Consider the following 26,634-nt stretch of genomic DNA (forward strand, 5'->3'; position numbering starts at 1 on the left):
AATATATAAGGTCTGTTATATTGTTCGCTTTGGGTGCATGCCACTTATCATTATATAAATGTAGGTATTCCGCCAATAACAGATGCCTAGCATTCATTTACAACCACTTCTGCATCTCCTTTAGATTATACAACCCAGCAACTGGGCCTGCTCACCTGCTGTGTCATTCTTTGTTACTGTATTCTTATCCATGATAGGTTAAAATTGTTCTCCTTGATTGACCAACACTGAGGAACATGTGTTCTGGGGAAATCAAAACACTTACAATACATGCAGTGGGGGCTGGCACTTCATGCGGCATCACTGAGGAAATGACTGACTTATCTTTCTTTATAAGGTACTAGATGCTAGTGAATTGATCTGCTACATTCTCATGAATATTAGTTCAGCTTACAAGATAGCTCCAAGATAAAAACAAAAGTTACAGATCTGAAACATACTTAGGACACCTGCACACTGTGTTTTTCCCACGAAGGTCACTTGTAATCTATAATTCTAGATCACAAGCAGCAGTGCAATGAGAATACTCCAAGAATTTCTAAACTGTAAGTATTTAAATCAATATACTTTAACAAATGTAAGGAATGGAATGGTAAATTGCTATATAAAATACTACTGATGGTGAACATCCTGTCGCATAACTAGATTATGCCTGTGCATGCACTTAACTAACCAAGCTGCTATAAATATATATAAGAACATGGCATTTTCTCAGTGTACCATGCAATGCCCGGGCTACACACAGCCTGCTTAATGCATGATAACACAGCTCTTTTCATCCTGTGCCCTGCTGAGCTGAACTCTCAAAACAAAGCAGAGACAGCAACAATTACATATTTTATATCAATAAATGTAGTGTTAATTCCCTACCCAGTGGAACTCCTAGACTGAACACACACAGGTGGTGGACATGGTCTAATGAAGCCATTACACCAAAGGGCAGGATTTGGTGCATATAAACCTGAGCTGTGTGTTTGTCCAGGGCAACCGATGCCAGACAGGGGCCGGTGTCTAGACAGGGGGACTATGTCGAGTCAGTGTTAGGTTTCCTGGTGTCACCCTGACGGAAGTGTATGCTGTTTTGTTGTGATCTAACAATAAAAACGTATTTTACCCAGCAAGAAGTTGTCTGTGTATGCATTACTAGAAGGGTGCCCATGTCACAGTGACAAAGAGAAATGTCATTTAAGCAAGATCAACAAGTGCCTCTTCCTGCAGTCACTGTGAGGAGCACTGCTAAAATATTGAATGAGGAGGGGAGTGCCAAGGGCATTGTGGGTAAAGACAAGTATCATTTCTAAATGTTATTAAGTATTAATTAATTATTAAGTAGATATTGTGCTTTAAATAATACAAATATTCCTTATTCTTCAAATGTGAAGTCCCAACCATTTCAGATAATTGATCCAATTCCCTTATATATTTATGATGTTTGATTATGTGATCAATGCCAACCACACTTCTGTTTCCTAGAAATGGTTAATCTCATCGTACTCATATGGGTTACTCTCATCGTATGGGTAACTCTCATCATATTCATATGGGTTACTCTCATCATATAGGTAACTCTCATCATATACATAGGGGTTACAGGGGGGCACGGAGGATTTTTCAGGGGGGATTTACTCCACCACCCAAAAAAAAAAACCCTAGAGAGCTTCCGCGCATGCGCGGCAGCTCCGCTTCGGCTGAACTGTACTATACATCAGCCACGGCGCTGTCAAAGAAGCGTCAGCGGCTGTGCTGTATACAATACAGCACCACGGCGGACGTTTCTTAGACAGCGCCGTGGCTGATGTATAGTACAATGCCAATATGTAGGGCACTTTTTTAGCGGAGAAACCCCCCCTGCGTGCGCCACTGGGTTACTCTCATCGTATAGGTTACGCTCACCCTATTCATACGGGTTACTCTCATCCTATTCATATGGGTTACTCATCCTATTCATATGGCTTACTCTCATCCTATTCATATGGGTTACTCTCATCCTATTCATATGGGTTACTCTCATCCTATTCATATGGGTTACTCTCATCCTATTCATATGGGTAACTCTCATCCTATTCATATGGGTAACTCTCATCCTATTCATATGGGTAACTCTCATCCTATTCATATGGGTAACTCTCATCCTATTCATATGGGTTACTCTCATCCTATTCATATGGGTTACTCTCATCCTATTCATATGGGTTACTCTCATCCTATTCATATGGGTTACTCTCATCGTATTCATATGGGTTACTTTCATCCTATTCATATGGGTTACTCTCTTCCTATTCATATGGGTTACTCTCTTCCTATTCATATGGGTTACTCTCTTCCTATTCATATGGGTTACTCTCTTCCTATTCATATGGGTTACTCTCTTCCTATTCATATGGGTTACTCTCTTCCTATTCATATGGGTTACTCTCTTCCTATTCATATGGGTTACTCTCGTCGTATTCATATGGGTTACTCTCATCCTATTCATATGGGTTACTCTCATCCTATTCATATGGGTTACTCTCATCCTATTCATATGGGTTACTCTCATCATATGGGTTACTCTCATCCTATTCATATGGGTTACTCTCATCATATGGGTTACTCTCATCATATGGGTTCGACACCGGATCGCCAGAGCCGATACCTAATTTTAAGGTCAGTTCGGCGAACCGGTGGCTCTTGACTGAGTCCACCCTCTTTGTTGGTGGGGGGAGCAGGGTCCTTTTAAAAAAAAATATATACTCACCTGATCGTCGTATCGCACTCCTCCTCCCTGCTTCGTCCGCACTGAATGTGGGGCGTGATGACGTCACGCTCGACATTCAGTGAGGAGCGGTGCAGAGAGGAGTCTGCAAGCAAGAAGACAAGAAGAAAAGAAAAGAAAGGAAATAAGCCGATAGAAAAAGTAAGTGAAGGAATGGAGGCAAATGGGAGCAAAAGTAGCATGGCAGAGTGTGAAGAGGGGCAAAAGCAGCATGGCAGAGTGTGAAGAGGGGCAAAAGCAGCATGGCAGAGTGTGAAGAGGGGCAAAAGTAGCATGGCAGAGTGTGAAGAGGGGCAAAAGCAGCATGGCAGAGTGTGAAGAGGGGCAAAAGCAGCATGGCAGAGTGTGAAGTGGGGCAAAAGTAGCATGGCAGAGTGAAAAGAGGGGCAAAAGCAGCATGGCAGAGTGTGAAGAGGGGCAAAAGCAGCATGGCAGAGTGTGAAGAAGAGCAAAAGCAGCATGGCAGAGTGTGAAGTGGGGCAAAAGCAGCATGGCAGAGTGTGAAGTGGGGCAAAAGCAGCATGGCAAAGTGTGAAGTGGGGCAAAAGCAGCATGGCAGAGTGTGAACATGGACAAAAGCAGCATGGCATAATGTGAAGGGGGAGCAAAATCAGCATGGCACAATGTGAAGGGGGGTAAAAGCAGCTTGGCAGAGTGTGAAGGGGGGTAAAAGCAGCACGATACAATGTGAAGGGGGGTAAAAGCAGCATGGCACAATGTGAAGGGGGGTAAAAGCAGCATGATACAATGTGAAGGGGGGTAAAAGCAGCATGATACAATGTGAAGAGGGGTAAAAGCAGCTTGGCACAATGTGAAGGGGGGTAAAAGCAGGTTGGCAGAGTGTGAACGGGGGTAAAAGCAGCATGATACAATGTGAAGAGGGGTAAAAGCAGCATGGCACAATGTGAAGGAGGGAAAAAGCAGCTTGGCAGAGTGCAGTGGCGGATCCAGGGGGGGGCGATCAGGGCAATCGCGCCCCCTAGCAGGGGCTTGCTGCCGGCGGCTGCACACTATGTGCAGGTCTGCTCAGCAGTGACAATGTGCTGCCTGGCTGCTCTGATTGTGTTTAAAACCCAATCAGAGCAGCCGGGCAGCACATTGTCACTGCCGAGCGGACCTGTACATAGTGTGCAGCCGCCGGCAGCCTTAAATGGCAGAAAGGGGGCGGGGCCTAAATCGCCCCCCCTAAATCGCCCGGGGTAGAAAATCTTTCTAAATCCGCCCCTGGCAGAGTGTAAAGGGTAAAAGCAGCATGGCACAAAACTCTTTCTTATAACATAATCTAGTTTTGTGTAACTCTTTATTGTTCTTATTGGAGTATTAAATTCATGAAATATTAAACTACCTTTTGGTATATCTTTTTGTGCACTTAAAACTGTCATTAGGGCAGAGAACCGGTTGTTAATTTATTTGAATCCCACCACTGAGTTACTCTCATCATATGGGTAACTCTCATCCTATTCATATGGGTAACTCTAATCGCATGGGTAACACTCATTGCATTCATATGGTAGCTCTGGTTCCCTCCCATGGTCCAAATACATACTAAGTTGCCTCTGGTGGGGAAACAAGATTGTAAATTCCACTGAGCCAGGTACTGATGTGTCTGAAAATAGTTATCTCTATATATATGTAAATATTCCTAGTAATTCATACAAATCCATATAAGTCACTTTTACCGGCTTTCTCTTTGAGAGGTGAGCTGGTGTTTCTGTAGAAAGGGAGGGGAGAAAATGGACTTTAGATAAAAAGAGTGTATTTGTTTATTGTTCACCTTTTAACACCCTTAAACAAGAAAGGGTCTCTTAACTTACAATCATAATTTGTGCACATTTTCAACAAACAGGTCTCTTACACAATACTGCCATGCTGAAAGAGTATAAAAAGATTAATGGTTATACACTCTCAGGAATAGCATTTAGGCTGGCATGAAAGCCAGCATGAATGATAATATGAACTTCAGCAGCGTGCTCTGAGATAAGCCTGCCATAGAACACAAACCATTCCAATGAAGCATGCTCTATGCTCTGCAGCAAAACACAGCGCTTGGGCAGTGCATAACTCATTGTCTGCTCAGCCAGCAGTTCAAAGCAGGTTAATATTTAATACGGTAAGTAATCTTTCTGCCTGGCTGCAACATTTTAAGAAAAACAGTTTATGGTGGCAGATTTTTCATGCTCACTTCAAACTTTTTTTTTTCCCCAAGAAAACTCACAGCTTTTAAACAATTATCAGTTATATCAGAGCAATTTTAAAAACCTTATTACACTTGTTTAAGTGGACCTATCAGTTCCTCATTTTTCAAAGCAGTCAGCATTTCTGCCTCACAGCCCTGTGCAAAGGCGGATCTAGAAATTTTTTCTACCCCGGGCGATATAGGGGGGCGATTTAGGCCCCGCCCCCTTTCTAACTTCTAAGGCTTCTAAGGCTGCCGGCGGCTGCACAGTATGTGCAGGTCCGTTCGGCAGTGATAATGTGCTGTCCCGCTGCTCTGATTGTGTTTAAAACACAATCAGAGCAGCCGGGCAGCACATTATCTCTGCACATTATCTCTGTATGTCATCCCCGTGTTTGTCTCGACATCCTCCAAACACTCCAAACAACTATAGGTAGGTTAATTCTGACAAAACTGACCCTGGTCTGTGTGTATGTGATAGGGAATTTACATTGCAATGCGGCAGACACAGATGTGAATGATGGAATATGATTGGTGTTATAGCAATAAACAATAATAAATAAATATTAGATAACAAGAAATAGGTGTAATTACCTTTTTTGAATTTGAGTCCATTTTTTGATCTTTCCGCTACTAGATTGCTGCTGAGTCTGTCTCCTCTGTTTCATCTGCATCCTGGAATCGGGTTGAAAATGTCAGGAAAAAACAGACAAAGATGTCTAAAAAGTGGCGTCTCTGTAACAAAAGAGTAAGTGTGAGAAATAGTTTGATTCTTACCTATTTTTGTACCAGATATAGGAGCTTTAAACATAGTGGTGGTACTGCTGCTATTCATTTCAATTGAGATATTTCATGTTTTCCCTCAAGGCAGTATCTCAGCTCACACAAATATAATTACATATAATGATTTGTAAATATAATGACATACAAGGTTAAGGTGGAAACATGTAGTGAATAGTGTACCCTGTGTTGTGGATTCTAAACAATACTCAAACTCATGCTAAGGTAGAAATATTAAACATTCTAAAAAGGCAAACTAGAGATGTTGCCCATAGCAACCAATCAGATTCTAGCTATCATTTTCTAGAACCTTGTTAGAAGGTTGATAAATCTACCCTCAAGACTCATTTATAAACTGCAAAAAATGGGGACCCCTTACTGTCGCTTTAAGTAATCGTGCCTTCTTGTCCATCGCGCCCTTTACAAGTTGTATGCCCACTTTCCAGTCTTTTGAACTGCTCACCTGAAAATAATAATTCCCACATCAAAGTCCAACTCACTAACTAGGGCCAGCACTTTAGTCATTTCTACTTCTATACATTTCCCCAGAAAATGCTGCTCTGTTTTGTCTCAATTATGTCTTAAGTTAATTAGAACAATGATGGGACATCAGGATTTTCTTCACTACATGGATTACTTTTGTTTTGTTTTTATGTTATACTATAGGAGAATACAGATCCTAAACCATTTAGATTAATGAAATTAGTAGTCGCCTCTGAATTTTGTGGCCTGTATAAAGGTCTAAATGGCCACTGAACTCCTCAGTATAATCTTCCATATTGATGGTAATCAATATAAAGTCCTTCAATATTGATACATGTTAACAGTATAGTTCAATCCCACCAATGGACTTGAATGATGTAATGCTAAATTTACAAGTCCATTGATGGGATTGAACTATACTGTTAAACATATATCAATATTGGAGGACTTTATATCGATTACCACCAATAGGGAAGATCATTACAGGACTTCTACATATGTCATGAAAATTATGGATTTCTAGAATCCTCATCGATTCCTACCCATCTGTACTATGTGTGAATGAACTAGCACAGACCTAAGATGTGTTATATAATTTCATATGTGTTCATTATTATTATTGATGGAAGTTGTGTATGTATTTTGCACTAAATTCCAGTGCAACTTTGTAATATCTACCAGTGGGTGGTCTCTCATATTCACATTGTATTATTACTCTTCGTTTATGCAATTTCATTGTATGAGAATTGCTTCCAGTTTGATCAATTAAGCTGATGGTATTTTACTGTTGCTTATCATTAGGTTGGTTAATTGATTATCAAAAAGTCAATAGGGTGCATAATTACCCACTATTTATGTTATAAGGATCCAGGGAGGCATACCCTGTTATTATTGCTGCTTCTGCATCTCTGAATCAGAATGAGATCCTATTGTTCTAAGTACCAAATATGTAAGCAATTTGGAGCATCACAATGTGCCACCAAATTGTCCACAAGCTTGTTTGTTGTGGAATCAGAACGCAAAATTAAATCTGCTTCTAAACAGATCATAACATGTGTCAACCAGACCCCTTCTCCCCACCCCCCATTAGCTTAATGCATAAATAATTCTGCTCATCTTGCAGAGGGTAGAAAATTTAATAAGATTAGAGGTTGACCACTCTTGTTTGGTAAAGAGGAAGAAAAAATATTTTGACCTGCAAAATCTACAATTTAGAAGTTCATTGAATGATGATGGATCCCAAATGGGGGAGTCACTTGTCCACCTCCCCATTATGATGGTCAGGGATATCATAGTGAATTTAGGCCCTTATTAACATTGATACTTAGGACACTTTACCTATCCAGCATGTCATTATCACTGAACAAATTTGTGAAAACAAATATATTGTTCTATAATTAATCTCCTACAATAAAAAGCTTATAGAACATACACAATAAGAAGAGCTACTAAGAACTGAATTCGACAGTCAAAACCACATAGGTAGTATTGGACAATTGGAACAAAAAAAAGAAATCCAAAGTCAAATCTTTAAAGCCATGGACCATTGTCACTGCAGAAGCAGATATAAAGCAATGGTCCTTAAATGCAAGTAAAGTCACTATCTGACATAAATATAAAACAAAAGGTTGTGCATTACAGGGCAATAGAGTAATATACATACAATAACTGGTGTGTTTATACTTAACTAAATATGTCAGCAAGGTCTCTTGCCCTCCTCTGCAGCAGGTTGCCTGTTGGGAGCTAGGTGTTTCTCTAACTAAACAAACAGACAGTGACTGACGGACAGGCAGGCAGACTTGCTGTACAGAAATTCAGTGTGCATTAGTTGATTCCCACACAGGGGCAGGGATAATGATGTCACTTGCCTCAGCTGTCTAGAACATACTTGCCAACTCTACCTTGGGTCCCGGGAGAGCTGGCAAATCTCCCGCATCCCGCTGCAGCCACCGCTAAATGGCACGATTCAGCCAGAATCGCGGCATTTTGGCCCCGCCCCCCACGACAAAACGTCATTTTTGTCGCGGGGGGGGGGGCCTAAAATGACACGATTTGTCTTGCCCTGCCCCGCCCCGCCCCCTCCAGTCACGCCCATCTCCCGGAATCAGAATACAGAAAGTAGGTAAGTATGGTCTAGAATGCAGAGGGGAGGTAATGATTTACTTTTGAACAGAACTGCAGTGGAATGTCAGGTTGAACAATTTTGCTACATTGTCCATATATTAAAACAAATTACTTTTAGAATTTAGTTGTCCTATAAGACTGGTGTAAATTTTAGTATAAAAATATTAGCCTGATTCTTATTAAAAATAAAAACTCAGTATTGCACGATTGTACCAATACGCTCTCTAGTGAACAGTGACTTCCCCCTCTCTCTACCTTTTTTCTCTTCCCTTCCTCACTTTCTCCCATTGCCGTATTGAACATGCATAATTTTGTTTGTATCATTATCATCACCATTTATTTATATAGCGCCACTGATTCCGTAGCGCTGTACAGAGAACTCATTCACGTCAGTCCATGCCCCATTGGAGCTTACAGTCTAAATTCCCTAACATACACACAGACAGAGAGCAAGAGACTAGGGTCAATTTTGATAGCAGACAATTAACCTACCAGTATGTTTTTGGAGTGTGGGAGGAAACCGGAGCACCCGGAGAAAACCCACGCAAACACGGGGAGAACATACAAACTGCACACAGATAAGGCCATGGTCGGGAATTGAACTCATGACTTCAGCGCTGTGAGGCAGAAGTGTTAACCGTGCCTTACATTGATATGTCTTTTCTGTTCATTGCTCATCCAATTGATGTCTTTTTCCTATCCCTAGAGATTTGTTTGCTTTTTCCCTATGTCTTGCATTTCCTTTCGTAAAACCCAATAAAAATGTTTATTCAAAAAATAAAATAAATACAAACTCACACAATAAAGGACATAGACCTATTGCTGATTATCAACTGGTGTTATGAAAACAGCTGAGACATTGTGACACTAAGTAAATAGAGCAGCCAAAGTCCAAAAGACGACGATGGTGCTCCTAGCCGTAAGCGCAGGTGGGTAAGGGGTCATTGGAACCAATAGGTTCCATCCCTTACCTTCTATTATCTCTAAAAACTCCAAAAAAAGCATGATATAAAATGCCATTGCGTATTAAGGTAATGGTAATTATGACTTTGATTAATATTCATCAAGACAGCTGTTAATACATGCTGTAATGTAAATCCAATATAAAATACTTTTACTAACCTACAAGGCCATCAACAAAGCTGCACCAACATACATCTCCTCTCTTGTCTCAAAATATCTTCCAACTCGCCAACTCCGTTCTGCATAAGATCTGCGTCTCTCATCCACACTCATTACATCCTCCCATTCCAGGTTACAGGACTTTTTTCGGGCGGCACCCACTCTATGGAATTCTCTCCCTCGCACAATAAGACTCTCCTCTGGTCTACAAACTTTCAAGCGTTCTCACTTTTACCTTTGCAGTCTGGCTGGGCCGAAATGCAAAATGTAGACTTAACCTCATGTGTCAAACTCCCATTGTCCCATAGATTATAAGCTTGCAAGCAGAGCCTTCTCACCTCTTTGTCTGTTTTACCCAGTTTGTTTATTAGTTTACTATGTTTGTCCCCAATTGTAAAGCGCTGTGGAATATGTTGGCGCTATATAAATAAATGATGATGATGATGTTAAATATTGAGTAAGTGCTAAAACATTTTCTATAATGCTTAAAACAAAAACTACAGTTCAACACGAAAGCTGACCTTCCCAAATACAGGTCACTGTGGTACGCTGTCTGCTGTATGAAGGAGGCAGATTGTGTCGTGTTGTAAACTGCTACAAATACTTACAAAGCAGCTTTTCATTCTTCTGCAGAAGTGATGCGGCCAATAAAACTGACACATCAGGGTAAGATAAACTCCTGAATAAATAACATCTCTACAAGTATGTGCTGCGAGTTATCCTAAGCTGGTACGTTGGTCCCTGGGTGGAATGAGCTGGTTCCCCATTGTGAAGCCCGCTGAGTTTTTGATTGCCTACAGCAGCCTTAATCTAAACAATGACTGTAACCAATTTAAAGCATAGAACATAGAGGTCATTCCAAGTCAGCAGGTACTGTACATAATGAGAGCGGAGACACAAGAGCTGCCAAGAGTGAGGTAATGTTCCAGGCTTGATGTCAAATACCGGGGATTTATGAGCGAGATATATATAATAGGTGTTAGATGGGTTATATTCCAGAAATAACGCTTTAAAAATGAATGATCCCAATGAAATGTGATATATTCCACAACAATCATTAAAAAATTGGGTAAATTTATAGATCACTAAAGAAAAGGAAAAACTTTCCATTTCAAATGTCCGCCAACTACATTTTGAATCATTCAAATGAACAAATTGTTCGTGGGAATTAGCTCGTATAACCAAGTAATGTATCTGAGAACTAAAAGGAAGAAATGGGCAGCTTACATTGACTGAGCAAGGTTGACGATACCTGGTTAAAAAATAAAATCCCCTCTTCCTTCACTAGTATTCTATAGAAGCTCGACACAATGGGGCCCATCAACTATTACGCTCAATTACGGAATATAGCGGCACTGGACATTATATAGCAACAAATGATGTGACAGCAGTTTTTACTTATCACTATCAGCTCATGATCCAGACTATAAAGGACAAATGGGTAAATTAGCAGTGAGTCACTTGTTCCAATTGTAGCTATACCTTTGGTTGACGCAAATGTGGCAATTAATGAGATGCCAAACAGACCATAGTGTACAAATTAGAAATCCTTTCGGAAGTTGACTTCGAACCACAGTACTCTTGGAAACCAGAATAATATAATGTTATCAACCATATATGCAGCTGGGGTTTTCATTATTTCTATAATTTGTTATGAAAACAACGCTGTTTGAACAGGTTTAAAAATGCTTATAGTTTATTTAGAGTTAATGGATTAATGAAGGCATCAGTCACTTGCAGAGAGTTTTCGGTGGTGTAATAATGGGTAAACTCTCACTCTGCACCTCTATCGTAGTAATCTGCTAGGGTGTCTTTTGGATATAACACCTGCTGCAGCCAGGTGAACTTCTTGGAGAGATGCAGTTCAGAATGACGCCCCCCCCCCCCTCCCTCCGTGTAGAGTTACACAGGGTTTGCTACAACAGCTGTCACTCTAAACTTGACAATGAACATAAATGACATCATCATCATTTTACTTTACATGCATGCAAACCAGGCACACGCAGTAAATCCTGCTGTTTGGGGGTGAAAACCGCTGGCGATGTGTGGCGATTTGAAAAGCACAAAACGAAAAAAGATTTTTAGTAAATTTCCCCCCTAGTCCGAGTTGATTAAAGGGTTTTATTTGTTCTATTTTTTAACTGACGTAGATGCCCTTTGTAGTGATAATGATGGCCAAAGGTCTGTTTGCTAACCTTTAAAGTTCAGAATTTCACAGATGCTTATCTGCTCAATAACCCCAGTAGCAGTGTGTCAGGAAAAGTGGCAGCATCCAGTAGTATGCTCAAGGTATATAATATATATTTGGTTTTGTTTCAAAATATTGCCTTATTGTCATAGCAGCTGTCCATCAAACCTATTTAAGGCACATTTGGGTGTGGCTCACAAGCCAGCCCTTGCTTACTGTAAACCCCTATACCTGGGAGGTGAGTGCATATGATTTTAACTGCATTTTAATGGTGTATAAAGCATATAGGTCAGTGTAAGACCTGCAAATAATGAGGTGCCCTTGATGCTGGGATGCAGGCTTAAATGTTTTGATCAAAATATGAACTAATACCTCATCTTTTAATTTTGCTAGACATACACAGATATGCAGTGTAAAGGATAAGCGCTGACAACTGTCTTTTTATTTTGTATACATATATGGGCATTTATATTGCCACGCAGCTGGTACCACATACAATATGGGATATACCGAGCGCGGGCTTATTGCCAAGCAGCTGGTACCATATATAATGTGGAATATACCGGCTTGTTTTTTCTCTGATATACAGCATGTCATGAGTTCAATTCCCGACCATGGCCTTATCTGTGTGGAGTTTGTATGTTCTCCCTGTGTTTGCGTGGGTTTCCTCCGGGTGCTCCGGTTTCCTCCCACACTCCAAAAACATACTGGTAGGTTAATTGACTGCTAATAAAATGACCCTAGTCTGTGTGTCTGTGTGTGTATGTTAGGGAATTTAGACTGTAAGCTACAATGGGGCAGTGACTGATGTGAGTGAGTTCTCTGTACAGCGCTGCGGAATTAGTGGCGCTATATAAATAAATGGTGATGATATAGATATATATAGATATATATATATATCTCAAGTAGCCTTCACATACAGACACTGGTTTTCAGTTTCGACCTGCTCGGCATTCAATAAGGTCAAAACTCATTTTCTAAGCTTATCATGGGTTTACTCAGAGAGACAATGGCTGATTTTATGGGTTCTGGCTGAAGGTAAGTGCTAATCAATACAATTTCCTTAGGCAGCATGAACAAGGGTATTGAACTGAAGCAAGGACGCATGCATTCTGCACTAATAAATAAATAGTTGTGCCAATCACATGGTCACTGTCTAGTGTGAACCAGGAATACTCTGCTACACATTATGCTAGAAGACATTACATTACAGAGTCCATAAAGTGATAGGCAACATAACTAAATCTATAGCTGCTGATACATTTCAATTGTTCAGAAATCACTACTGAAATGTCATTCATATTGTGTATGGTGTTATTTTCATTTTTATATTTTGCAAAACAAACTTGGGGCTAGATTTACTAAGCTGCGGGTTTGAAAAAGTGGGGATGTTGCCTATAACAACCAATCAGATTCTAGCTTTCATTTATTTAGTACCTTCTACAAAATGATAGCTGGAATCTGATTGATTGCTATAGGCAACATCCCCACTTTTTCAAACCCGCAGCTTAGATGTACTTTCTGTAGATATGTATGTACAACTGGAACATACGTGACCTCTAAATGGATCGGCTTTGCCCTCTCTCTTATCCACCCAACTATGACATAATGTGCCTCAGTCACACAGGATACCTGTAGGTCACAGTAAAAATGGTATTGACCTGTACAAAATCAGGCACTTCATATTGCTGTGTTTATGTGCGACAGACTATACAAGATACTGCTTGAGTTACAGGAAAAATAAAAAAATAATTATTTGGGGTTATTTACAAATGGCAGCACAAGGCAGAATAGAATGATAACACTTGTGCTGTGTGGTCGAACATGAACACATCGGTTCCCTAGCATAGCAATGAGGGGAGCAGTGATAGCAAGTGAACCAGGTCCCACAGGCTCACAATGACCCCAATATGCGGATTGAAGGCTACCTGGCTCGTTTGTTTTCTTGGGAGCCCATGGAAGCACCGGTAACGGCCATTTTAGCAGTTATGGGACTCTTTCTAAATACAGATCCCTATGCCATGACATCACTGCACAGCGCTCCTGCAAAAATGTACTAAATGGGCTGCACTAGTACTTCTACATACCAAAGGGGCCGGGGTCAGAAGCTCAATATGTTGGCTGATATCTAAGTGCTGCAATACTCCAACTGCAGGGAATCTCCCGCCACAGCCCTTACTCCCCGCCACTCCTGGTTCACAGGACAGAAAAGAGGCGGTAATTGAAATTGTCACCCGCGTCAGCTTACACTTGCATGACTGTACAGCAAAAGGGGATAGAGACAGACTCAACGTGGGGGAACAGTGATTCCAGCAAGATTTCATTATGAAGCCATGGACGGCCAGCAACACTAATAGCTTTGCTACCTTAACATGCCATATTGCATAGTTTTTAAACTGCATCACCATCTATATACTAACCTCTTACTTCCCATTCCCAGAGACCATGCTGCGTTTTTTTCCGGTCCTCTGTGATCCGTCTCATAGCGGTGGTCTAAAACCTGGTGATGCTGCGGGGGGGAGTAACAGGAACTATCAGCACCCACAGCTATGGAGATTGTGGCTTGTAATTGGTCCTCCTGTTCACAATCCCCGTCCACAGACATTTTAAAGTGACCAACTGAAATGTCCTTCCACATAGGTGGTAATGCAACTTTCATCTGCTATGCATTGCATGCTATAGCACAAGGACAAATGCTTACTCTAGAAATAGCTGTTTGAAGACTCAACCTTGCTAGGGTGTCCTCAAACCCCATCTTTTTAAAATGATCATATTTATATAATTACTAATTGTTTTGAAAACACTGCCACTCACCTTCCTGCTCATTTGCTTCTAGTGAGTGCCCAGCACTTTGATAAGTTAGTTTGCTAGTTATTTATCTGGGTTTATTGCAAATTTTAAGACACAATGCCATATCTGTGGGAAAACTGTATAGGTCCCATGCCAAGGCAAGCACTGCGGGCCTGATTAATTTTAAGACGCAACCTGCACTCAAGTTGTGTTTCAAAAGATCACGGAACTTGAACGTAGTTCCAATTGTATTCAAATCCAATGTACTTTTCAAATTGAATCTAGGTATAAAGTGCACTCTGCCTAAACGTCAGACAAAACATTATATGCCCAAGCGTCTGTTCATTAAGGAAAGTAAGGCAAAAAAAATGAGTAAGTTTTCTCCTGGACAAAAACATGTTACGATGCAAGGGGTGAAAATTAGTTTTCTGTTTTGCACATAAGTTAAATACTGGCTACTTTTTCATGTAGCACACAAATACTTGATACCTTTATTTTTACACTGAAATTTAAAGTTGATCTAGGACATGCCCTAGCCCAACTAGAAATCTGCCACTACATTTTAAATTTACCTCCCCCTCCAATGCAACATGGTTTTGCCAAGGTGCAAAGTTACTCATTTTTTTTGCTTTACTTTCTTTACTGAATCAGGGCCCAATGTGTTTTTACAGTCTATCTTACTTGCATACACATATTTTGTGCTAGCTACTGGAATGCATACGTGTAGTGTTAATAAAAAACGATGCCATGTCAGTCATTACCATCAATCAGCACCTTCACCTGCCCTGTAGCTGGTCCAAGTGATACGGGTGAAGCCAATCATACATTTACATCAGTACGTCATTATTCTACCTGGCCTACGTTGGTCCCTCTCCTGTTCCACCTCTTGTAGGCAGACGTGTCATTTGCGTTCAGACATGAATTAAATTCACTTGCATTCAATGGCGTAACGTCCGTTTCAGAGCATACGCAGAGCAATTTCACACAACATGCACTACACAAACGAACTTACATCCAGAATGAATTTAGCCCTGTGTGTTTTTCTCATTCAAAAGTAACTTTTTCTTAAAATACTAATACATTCTTTCTTAATAATGCCTAAAATCACAAACAGTAATATAATATTTGTGCCGGCGGTTACATTTACGGTATTATGCAGGAAATACTACCATTTGTAAATTCAATTTAAGGCATTCATTAGAAAAGCATGTGTGTAAATGGACAAAACTGTAACTTTATCCCAGTTTTTTACTTTGTTTGTCTAATAATTTATTCATCCATACATGTCTGCCGGCATATTGGAAAGTTTTCAGATATATATATACTATTCCAACTATGTTAAATCTGCTGCTTAAATCAAACTTGGCACAAGGTTTGATATCTGCAAATAGCTTATTTAACTATATCTTAACTCCTCACCTATAAATGTGTTAGAGAAGATTGTCCTGGGGGAATAATTCCAGACTGTTGCTAAAAATAGATTTGTTACAATTCGGCTTTGAAACCAATTGCTACATGACAACTTAAGCTTGTTTTAGAAAATTACATTTGTGGCTCAGTGCTTTCATTTTTTATTTTGTCTTAAATATACCTAAAAAACGTGTCTCCAAGACAGGCAATTCCCTCTTCTGGCCTTCAATCCCCCTTTCCTTTAAGATTATTCCTTTTAAGAGTCTGATGTTTACTGTCTTTACATCTAAACAGATACATTTGGTTCCTAAATATAAATTTACATTTGGCTGCTAAATGTATAATGACATCTTGAGTAGCAGCGCTCAGTGCAAGACAGCTGCTGCAAAGGCCGATATAATAGTAAATACAGTGTTACAACTGTGTAAGTCATTGATTTGACCGTTATTAGATATCCTTAGATGCCGCAATCTTCTTATTTCAGTCTCCTGGACAAAACCATGTTACAATGCAAGGGGTAAAAATTAGTTTTCTGTTTTGCACATAAGTTAAATACTGACTGTTTTTTCATGTAGCACACAAATACTTGATAGCTTATTTGTACACTGAAATTTGAAGTTGATATTTGTGTGCTACATGAAAAAACAGGAAGTATTTAACTTACGTGGAAAACAGAATACTAATTTTTACCCCTTGCATTGTAACATGGTTTTGTCCAGGAGACTGAAATAAGAAGTTTCTTACGTTAAGATCCTTAATAAATATATAATACTACATACAGTGTAGGTACCAAAATAAAATGTATGTACTGTTCTGAAGAGTGTACAAATCACAGTGCCCTCAAACAGGTGCAATAAATGGAATATCAGGCTTAAGATTCCAATTACCTACAATCCCCTGCTTTGCTTGCCTGTGATTGATTCAACCATAGCTGCCTCCATTGTAAGTCGTAGATGCGATGAGTACACTTTAAGACAAATGTCAACTGAATCAGCTTGAAATAAAGTGCTATCATTGTGATTGTAACAATGGCACGTTGGCAAACTGCTGCTTTCTGTCATTTCCAGCTTATCCTTTCCTGCAACAAGAGAAACATACAAAGTGCAAGTCACACAATTGGGGCCTTTTAAATCCACTGTTTGCCAGATTGAGAAAATAAGACACCGCAACTTAAAATTCAACAGAGCTACCAGGAGTGCATAAAAGACATTCCCAGTACAAAAGGCCCATTTAGCTCATGAGAGTTTGCTTTCAACAGTAGCATTCCCCTGGAAACCATCAACTTATTTTCTCAAGTAGATCTAATTTCCGTACCTCATAAACCTTGCCAGGTGTCCCTTTGGAGTTTGGCTATAACAGAGGAGGGACAAGACAATTATTTCCTTTCAGTCCTCGCCTTTTCACTTGTGACTGCTTTCTGATGTCTTTCCTTGGAAGAGAAGGGGCTGGAGAGAGAGGATGGCAGAACTGTATGTTAGAGCTGGCAAAAAATGCTGCTATTGCAGAAATCTTACAGGTAATCCTGTCAGTGCTATCAGAAGTCCCAGCCTTTGAAAACGTGTCCTTTCATCAATATCGTTTTTAAATGCACAACACACTCCACCTTGGAGTCAGGGACAATTCTGCTTAAGCAGTATACTTTACTGAAAATACAAAACAAACTACCTGGCATTAATGCCAGGAAGTGGCTTTTCTTGCTCAACATGCCAGGGAGGTTTATCTATGTAGGAAGAAACACTGCAGGTATTTCAGGTACATTATTGATAACCTTGGTAATGCACTCACTCGCTTTGATGTATGTTAATGTCCGGTAGTATATTTACCTGCATACTGCATTGTTATTATTAAGATATAAGGCCGGAGTTATATTTTCTTATATTTATGCTCAGCTTTTTGTCCAATCCCTGGGCTCCTAATCTGCCAACACACATTTTTTTTAATCATCTGGAGCCAGTCTGGCCTATAGAGCTTCTGAGGGGCACTATCCATTCAGATATTAGTAAGGTGCAATAACGTGACTTACTGAATTGTGAACAGGCCACATCCCTTAGGCCGGACTAGTCTACTAAGTAACATATTAAGGCAGGTAAGCTAAGAGGTCATCCCTGCTGTCACATGGGCACTAGGTAAATGTGTATCATTTATATTTATATTATGTCTGTAAATATAATTGTCTGCATATCTGTGTATTTATAATGTACATTATAAAACATAATGGGTACCTCAACAACACAATAAAATTATATTAAAACAGAGTTCTTTAACTTCTATAAAAGCACTCATCCTGGGTGATTTACAATACTCTTATACTCCACAGCAGGAAGTGAGTAATACCATACAGGTACTGCATATTGAAGTTACTAAATAACATTAAGCAAAGTGTTTACCTTTCACAATGAATCCTCTGTTCTCAGGAACTTGGCTTCTCCTCTTAGCGCCTCAGTCTTGTAGATAAAAGATGAATGTAGATGCAAATGTTAATGCACCAGTAGAAAAGTATGGCACAATTGTTACGTTATATCCAATTCTTGATCACTTACATTTTTAATGCCAAGATGTTATCCGTGAAAAATTGATAACGCTGCTCAAGGCTCCTAAACTCTCCTTGAAGTCATCTGAAGCTTTTTATTTCAGCTCTATTAATGTTTCTCTTGGAGAGTGCTGGAAAGGACACTTCACCTCATATATGTGAGATACAGAACATTCTTCTACTTAATAAGTCACAAAAAAAAGCTGAAGTAGATACCAGAAGGAATCGATGAAAGAATTCTTCATTTGTGTTGTAATGCATGGCAAAGCAAAATCCTTTTTAACCTCATGCCAAGTTTCTAGTTTCTAGCGTGGAATGCTGAAATAAGATCTTTTAGGAATGGACTACCCCAGGAAATATATTTGTACGACGAATAAACAAACCTTTCACTTACCCATTAGACATGAGGATGCATTTTCAATATTCAGCATTTGTGGTTAAAAATAGCTTAGCGTCTCTTATAAAGGGAATGAAATTGCTTACGCTACAAAAAAAAAATAAGTGCAAAGTTGTCCCAGCAAAAAGTTCTTATAAAGACCTGTATTTCATTTTATGTCTACAAGAACGATAAGAACTAACAAAACCCACAATACACAGTACGTCATCCGTGAGCGATGCACGGAGAGAGACAAGTCTGTTATCTTTAGTCTATCCCATCTATGTGATTGTCTTTTTCCAGACTTTGTGCTCTCTCTGTGAGCAATTTATTTCACCCAAGAGTACAGTGTTTGTGTACATTAAAGCATTACATATCTTCACGTCATCTACATTTGTTTAATGAGTAAATGTATAAAGCAATGTTACTATTGTAAATCAGAGACCACTAAAGAGGTGATTTGCAGGGACCCTGGAGACTAGTGTGGGGAAAAGCGGTTAGGGGTAATGGTCTCAAACGTAATAAAACCAACAGAAAATAGAAAAAAATATATACTTCTACCTGGAAGCCGGACATGGATCAAATTTCTCCCATTGCTTGCTGGAAATTTCAAATTTAAATTGTGTGTGGAAGACATTTTTGGGACTGAACCAATTTTCATTTAAAAAAATCATATTAATTCCATAGTTGCCTACTCTCCCGGAACGTCCGGGAGACTCCCAAATTTTTGGGAGTTCTCCCGGACTCCCGAGAGAGCAGGCAAAAATCCCGGATCCAGCTGTTGTCGTTGTTGAAGATGGTGGGGGCGGGGCTAAATGTGCCATCGTGGCCCCGCCCCCTACTGCGATTGGCTAAAATTGCTTAAGATTGACAGGGGCGGAGCCTAATGGCGCACCACACTTGGTCACGCCCCCTCGACGGACCCCCTCCCGGACAGCTGCCTTCAAAAGTAGGCAAGTATGATTAATTCAATAAGCACCACCACTGAGACAAGAGGTGTGAATTAGCTCATTCCTCAACAATGTTAATGGTCCCTAGTATATTAATAGATAGCATATTCATGGTTGTTGGTTCAGCCCACAAAATGGGCGTTCCTACAATTTTTAGGGTACGGGTACGGTTAAATACCTTAATGATGTTGTAACTGGAGCCAATATATATTTATACATAGGTGAACCTGACACACACTCGCACAAACACAGGCTCGTTCAATAGATCTCCACATACAAACACCAACAACAGTTTCAGACCAACACCGGTGTCGCCAATCTTTCATGGAGATGGATCTTCAACGTACATTGCTGATCTGTTCCTGGGTTTTTTTCAACCTTTGTAACTCAGGTGTGTCTGTTACAATGCTGAAGCCTCGGCCTTTACTTTCTTCAAAGTCCCTTTTGTATTTCACCTGCAACATAAATTATTATATCCATGAGTGATAACATATTTGTATGTAATATAAAAAGAAGCATCAATCACAGTCCCACTACACACGCTAAACGACATGATCATTGATGGCCCTAATGCACTGTTACTGTAGCCATTGATTGGCTAGCGGCAGAATGTTACCTTATGCTGACAGGCAATTCACAGGCAGTGCTCCCATGTTCCCAGCAAAGGATTTTTTTTTTATTAAACAAAATCTTTCATTTATAATACTTATTTTTACATTATTGAAATCCCCATTGAATACAAATTAACAGGGCACATTGTAATTGGTTCAGATGTGGATTTTTGGCCTATGCAAACTTAAGGTCACGTAAGTGTCTCTCTTTTTCTGTTCAAAACTACAGGCAGCACGGTGGCTTAGTGGTTAGCACTGGGGTCATGAGTTTGATTCCCTTTGTGGGGTTTGTATGTTTCCTCCCATACTCCAAAAACATACTAGTAGGCTAATTGGCTGCTATTAAATTGACCTTAGTCTCTCTTGGTCTGCATCTGCGTGTGTGTGAGTACGTTAGGAAATTTAGACTGTAAGCGCTGTGAATTTAGTGGCGCTATATAAATAGATGATGATGGGAGCCACATTCATAGACAGACCGCAGGGCGTAATTATACCCTTCCCTGGCTCAGAGACATGTAACAGGCAGAATGACTGTCCTATCAGTAGTTCTATAAAGAGACTGTGAGAAGCTGTGTGTTGTACTAGAGAGGTTACAAACCATAGTAGAGGGGCTACATGCCAAGCAGTGTAGAGTTTCAGGGAGTCTTTGAAAGGGGGTTTCACCTTAGCAATTTCATTAATGAAAACTACTTCAAAACACACTTTATATATCAATATCATATATATAATACAAACATGTATTCATTGTCCACTACAGGTGTTAGTAAGGATCTAATAAGGGGTCTAATAAATAAGCATTGAATGAATGGCTGTTAGGTGTTATCTACTTCTCAAGCAATGTTTTTCCTAAGGGGTGCTCCACATCCCTATAACACCCTCTCCCCAGTAGCACTAAGCTGTGCGCTGTGTTCAGGATACCAGAGGAATGGGGTTATAACAGAGAATTGCCCTTAATATGTCTACAGTTTAGGTGCTTTTTCTCAAAAAAATATTCTGTCTACAAAATCTATTATCTGAACAAAACCTTGCAGCAGGTAACACAATTGATTTTGTACATTTTCATAAATAATTGTGTTAATTGACCAATCAAAATTTGTTAATTGGCCCACAAAATTAATTTTGTAGCACACAATCGATTTCAACAGGTGTGATAGATTTTCTGTGCAGGATTATTTTGTAACCAAAAAACTATTTTGTAGCCACTTAATGTTTTTTTTTTGCAGGCTTATATCAGAAGCCAGGTACCTGGACTTGGGTCTATGTGGCCTTTCCCCATTCCAAGCCTCATTAAAATAATAGGTTTTAATTAGTGTTTGGTTTTTATTTATAATTTGGTATAATATAACCAGGGGGTAAATGTATCAAGCTGAGAGTTTTCCGGCGGGTTTGAAAAACCAATCAGGTTCTAGTTATCATTTACTTAGTGCATTCCACAAAATGTCAGCTAGAATCTGATTAGTTGCTATAGGCAACATCTCCACTTTTCAAAAAAACTCTTAGCTTGATACATTTACCCCAAGGAGTTTGATTCCCAACCAGGGCCTTACTGTGTGGAGTTTGTTGGCCTGATTCATCAAGCACGTATTCAGAGCACAAGCTGTGTGCAGTATTAAACACACGTATTTAGGCTTTGCATAATTCCGAATTTATGATCTCTAGATATGTGTGCTTCTGAAATCAGGGGCAGGTCTGCTGTGGTCTACTGCACAAGACACTGCATTATGCGTCCAATAACTATGTGGATTATAAAGTCTCAAAAGAACACACAGAAAAATAAAATAAAAATTTAATTAATGCCACTTATTAGTAATAAAAGCATTTCTGATAAATCAGTTTTAAAAAAAAATGTTTTTGTTTATTATTTTCTTTTCCATGAAATACATTTATTAGGATGATCTTATTGTCTACTGGACATAAAATACATTTATTCAGTTGCTCCTGGTTGCAAACACATGTTATAGCATGCATACATGACTGTCATCACTAGTAATCATGACTTAGACTAGCCCTGTAGCTGGAGCAAGAGATACGGCAGCGAGACAAGGATGGGGCAGGCGTTGGTGTGACACCCCCTTTCACATCTTCAATTTTAGGAGCGATGGTTCATACCTCCTTTACGCTATACAGTTCTGATTTTAATGAAAGCGAAAGGAGTGACAAAGATTGCCGTGACCCTTTTAATAAACCAAATGGAGCGGAGTTTCAAACACATGGGAACACAATTATTAGCCTGACGAGGAAGGGGAGCTACGAGTGTATTAGCCTAGGTTTAAGAAAACCTTTAATCAGGCCCAGACAGTGGCACTGTGTATGATCTTGCTAGTTATTCATTCATTTTATTTTCTCCAGGACAGATGTGTCTGCTTTGTATAGGTGTATTCAGTGTGCACATATGGATGTACTGTGTATGTATAATATGTACAAGTGTTACTGGTATTTGCAATATACTATGTGTGTATAAGGTATTAAAGGTGAAACTAAAGTTACATAAAATATTAAAAATATTTGCATTACTATTTTTTTTTTCTTTTATGGTCAATGTAAAGTTCAAACAGCTTATAGCAACTTATATTTTTACTAGAAGATTTACAGATATTTTATTTTAATTGTAATTGTAATAAAGGCACATTAATAAAAATATTGATATGTAATTAGCTCTTGAAAACAGCCAAACAGCGTATTATATTTATTAATGTGAATAATTAATCATCATCATCTATTTATTTATATAGCGTCACTAATTCCGCAGCGCTGAACAGAGAACTCATTCACATCAGTCCCTGCCCCATTGGAGCTTACAATCTAAATCCCATAACATACACACACACAGACATAGAGAGAGACTAAGGGCAATTTTAAATGCAGCCAATTAACCTACCAGTATGTTTTTGGAGTGTGGGAGGAAACCGGAGCACCCGGAGGAAACCCACGCAAACACAGGAAGAACATACAAACTCCTCACAGATAAGGCCATGGTCGGGAATCAAACTCAGGACTACTGTATGTGTTAAAAAAATACTAATATGCATAACCATGACTACATCATTCACCTGGCACATAGTCACTGTTATCTACATCTAACCCCATGATCACACCACAGGTGTCCAGGAAAATGATTTCTCAATAACGGCAGATATAGAAATGGTAGCGCAACGTGCCTGGTGACTAGAGACACCTATAGTCCCCAATTCCTGCGCTGCCAATGAAAACCTCATGCTGAACATTTAATAAAATCTATTCAGCCCTTAGCACTGTAAGTAAATGCTGCCTAAATCATAGTTGCCAACATTGGCAAGTTAAGTCTTGGGAGGTCCGGGGGACAGGTGGGTGTGTGGGGGCGGGGCTCGAAGAATCGCACCACAATGACGCGTCCATGACGCCAATAAGCCCCGCCTCCTCTATTTACTTTCTACAGCCGCCCAGGAATCGGGAGAATTGCCCTCTCTCCCGGGAACCCGGGAGACTGACCCAGATTTTGGGAGTCTCCTGGATATTCCGGGAGAGTTGGCAAGTATGGCCTAAATTAGCAAACATGTACCCCACATGCTCATGCCACCTTATAAAACACCTGCCCTTCTTCTGCATTTTACTGAGAAAATAAATGGTAGTATAAACAGTAAGCCTTTATTATACTGCCCCTTAGGTAAGTGCCTAATTTGCCTATATGATAAATCCAGCCCTGATAATAATATGTATTTAGGGTGATTGTTTAGACATAGACTATATATACACGTGACAGCTAAGTGGGAAGACAGGACACACTGACCGCGGTGGGCGCTGGTGATCACACACATAACAAGTGACATTGCACTGCTAACAGGACTTCATCATGGAAACGCTCGGCTCATATTTAAACGAGAGGTGTAAATAAAAAGGTCAGCTGCAGTCCAATAAAGAATTACTATGCAAATATTTTAATCAGTCAATAAATCTGTTGTAATGAACCAGGAAAATGAACCATGCAGTTCGCACTACCCAACATATCATAAATATTGGTTTAATTTTCAGGTTTAGTTCCACGTTCAAACAGCGAGCAACATTAACGACAACCGTTACTTAATAAAACATGTGCAACACAATTCCAAGCATTAATAATAATTTCTGGCACTCCTATATATTTACCACTTGTGCTAAAAAATCCTGCCTGACAGGCGTTTTTTTAGCAACCTATTTTGTACCTTAAAAGCGCTGCAATCATACTGCTTTTTTAGTTTTAATGCATTTTTTAAAATCATGATATAATAGTATATAACAAACAAATAAAGAAGGGGTGAAAAACTGTTCCATTTGTAATTATAAATATTTTGCACCTAGCAGAGAGACCTCTCAGACACCTGGAGAGTGGGAGTGGGCAGGGACATGTTGACACAATTTGCATCATCACATCCCTTGCACCACCCACTTCATGATTCAATTTGCACAATCAAGTCCAACCCACCACTTGTAAACACCAAGTGGACGGGTCAGCTGCATAATGATCCAAATAGCATAGACATTTTGCCCCTTATATCTATTCTTTCTCATGCCGCATAGAAGAAAGGTATGACAAGTAGATAAGTATAACTTAACATGCATTTTTCTGCCCTCATTTACAGGTATTTGCCAGTAGCACTAGAAGTGTCGCACATTGTTTTTGTCACAATCTGCTGCTACAGTGACACCTGGGTCTATGTTTCATGAACCTTTGCTAACTTCTTCTGCTGTCAAAGCCAATAAATATTACCACCTTGCCAAGAAATATGATTCCTTGACATTTATCAGGCTTACACGGACACCAGAAAGAGAAAGAAAAAAAAAGCAAACGGACATCACAGGACTTAATCCCAAGGTCATGTGGGTCTACAGAACATGGTACTTGTCTGGTGAGCCGCAGCAGAAGCTGTAAATGACAGCTGTCATTTCGTAGAACTTGCCCTTCTGCTCCACAGGAGGTTTCTGTCCTCTCTGAGCTCGCCTTATTTCAGTCATGCGCCCCTGTCTACAGCCAATCGTCAGTGTTCTGCGGGTATATACAATATATGGACAAAAGTATTTGGCCACACCTGTTAATTATTGAATGGAGTTGTGTCAATCAGACCCGTTGCCAGAGGTGTATAAAATCAAGCAACTAGTCATGTAGATTCCATCTGCAAACATTTGTGATACAAAATGGTTCGTTCTGAAGAGTTCAGTGACTTCAAGCGTGGTACTGTGATAGGATGCCACCTTTGTAATAAGATGGTTCGTGAGATTTCATCCCTGCTGGATAATCCACGGTCAACTGTAAGTGATACTATTAGAGAGTGGAAGCATTTAGGAAAAACAGCAACTCAGCCACGAAGCAGAAGACCACGTAAAATCACAGAGCGGGGTCAACAACTGCTAAGACGCATGGTGCGAAAAAGCCGCCAACGCTCTGCGGATTCCATAACTGAAGAGTTCCTAACTTCCACTGGCATTAATGGGAGCACAAAAACTGTGTGGTGGGAGCTTAATGGAATGTGTTTCCACGTTTGAGAAGCTGCATGCAAGCCTTACATCACCAAAACCAATGCCAAGTGTCAGATGTAGTGGTGTTAAGCATTCCGTCACTGGACTGTGGAAACGTGTTCTGTGGAGTGATGAATCACGCTTCTCTGTTTGGCAGTCAGATGGGCGAGTCTGGGTTTGGAGTACGCTGGGTGAACGTTACCTGCCTGACTGCATTATGCCAACTGTGAAGTTTGGTGGAGGAGGGATAATGGTATGGGACTGTTTTTCAGGGTTTGGGCTAGGCCTCTTATCTCCAATGAAGGGCAATCTTAATGCTTCAGCATAGCAAGTTATTTCGGACAATACTATGCTTCCAACTTTGTGGCAACAGTTTGGGGAAGGTGCTTTTTTATTCCAACATAACTGTGCCCCAGTGCACAAAGCAAGGGCTACAAAGACATGATTTGACGAGTTCGTTGTGGAAGAACTTGACTGGCCCACACAGAGCCCTGACCTCAATTCCATTGAACACCTTTGGGATGAACTGGAACGGAGATTGTGAGCCAGGCCTTCTCATCCAACATCAGTGTCTGACCTCATAAATGCTCTACAGAATGAATGGCCACAAATTCCGACAGAAACACTCCAACGTCTTGTAGAAAGCCTTCCAAGAAGAGTGGAAGCTGTTAACACTGCAAAAAGGGGACCAACTCCTTATTAAAGTATATGAATTTAAATACAATGTCATTACAGTCTCTGTTAGTGTAATGGACCAGGGTCCAAATACTTTTGTTCATATAGTATATGTCTGATATCCATTGCACAAAGTACCAGATTATGGTGCCTATCTCTCCAACTGGCTGCCTGTTCAACCACTCCAGGCTTTAT

The 26,634-nt window shown here is 40.0% G+C and overlaps 1 protein-coding gene across 1 annotated transcript in view; it reads right to left on the reverse strand.

Moving 5' to 3' along the window:
- The window catches only part of NEBL (nebulette), a 102,362-nt gene extending 82,337 nt beyond the window's left edge, over window positions 1-20,025 (reverse strand). The window contains 5 exon segments of the mRNA XM_075211934.1: window positions 4,435-4,467; window positions 5,528-5,666; window positions 16,716-16,906; window positions 17,143-17,273; window positions 18,216-20,025. Of these exon segments, the coding sequence (XP_075068035.1) occupies window positions 4,435-4,467; window positions 5,528-5,605 (111 nt within the window). The 5' untranslated portion in view covers window positions 5,606-5,666; window positions 16,716-16,906; window positions 17,143-17,273; window positions 18,216-20,025.
- Between the last annotated feature and the right edge of the window lie 6,609 nt (window positions 20,026-26,634).

The sequence above is a fragment of the Mixophyes fleayi genome, chromosome 5, assembly GCF_038048845.1.
Source record: "Mixophyes fleayi isolate aMixFle1 chromosome 5, aMixFle1.hap1, whole genome shotgun sequence".
In the NCBI taxonomy this organism is placed as follows: domain Eukaryota; kingdom Metazoa; phylum Chordata; class Amphibia; order Anura; family Limnodynastidae; genus Mixophyes; species Mixophyes fleayi.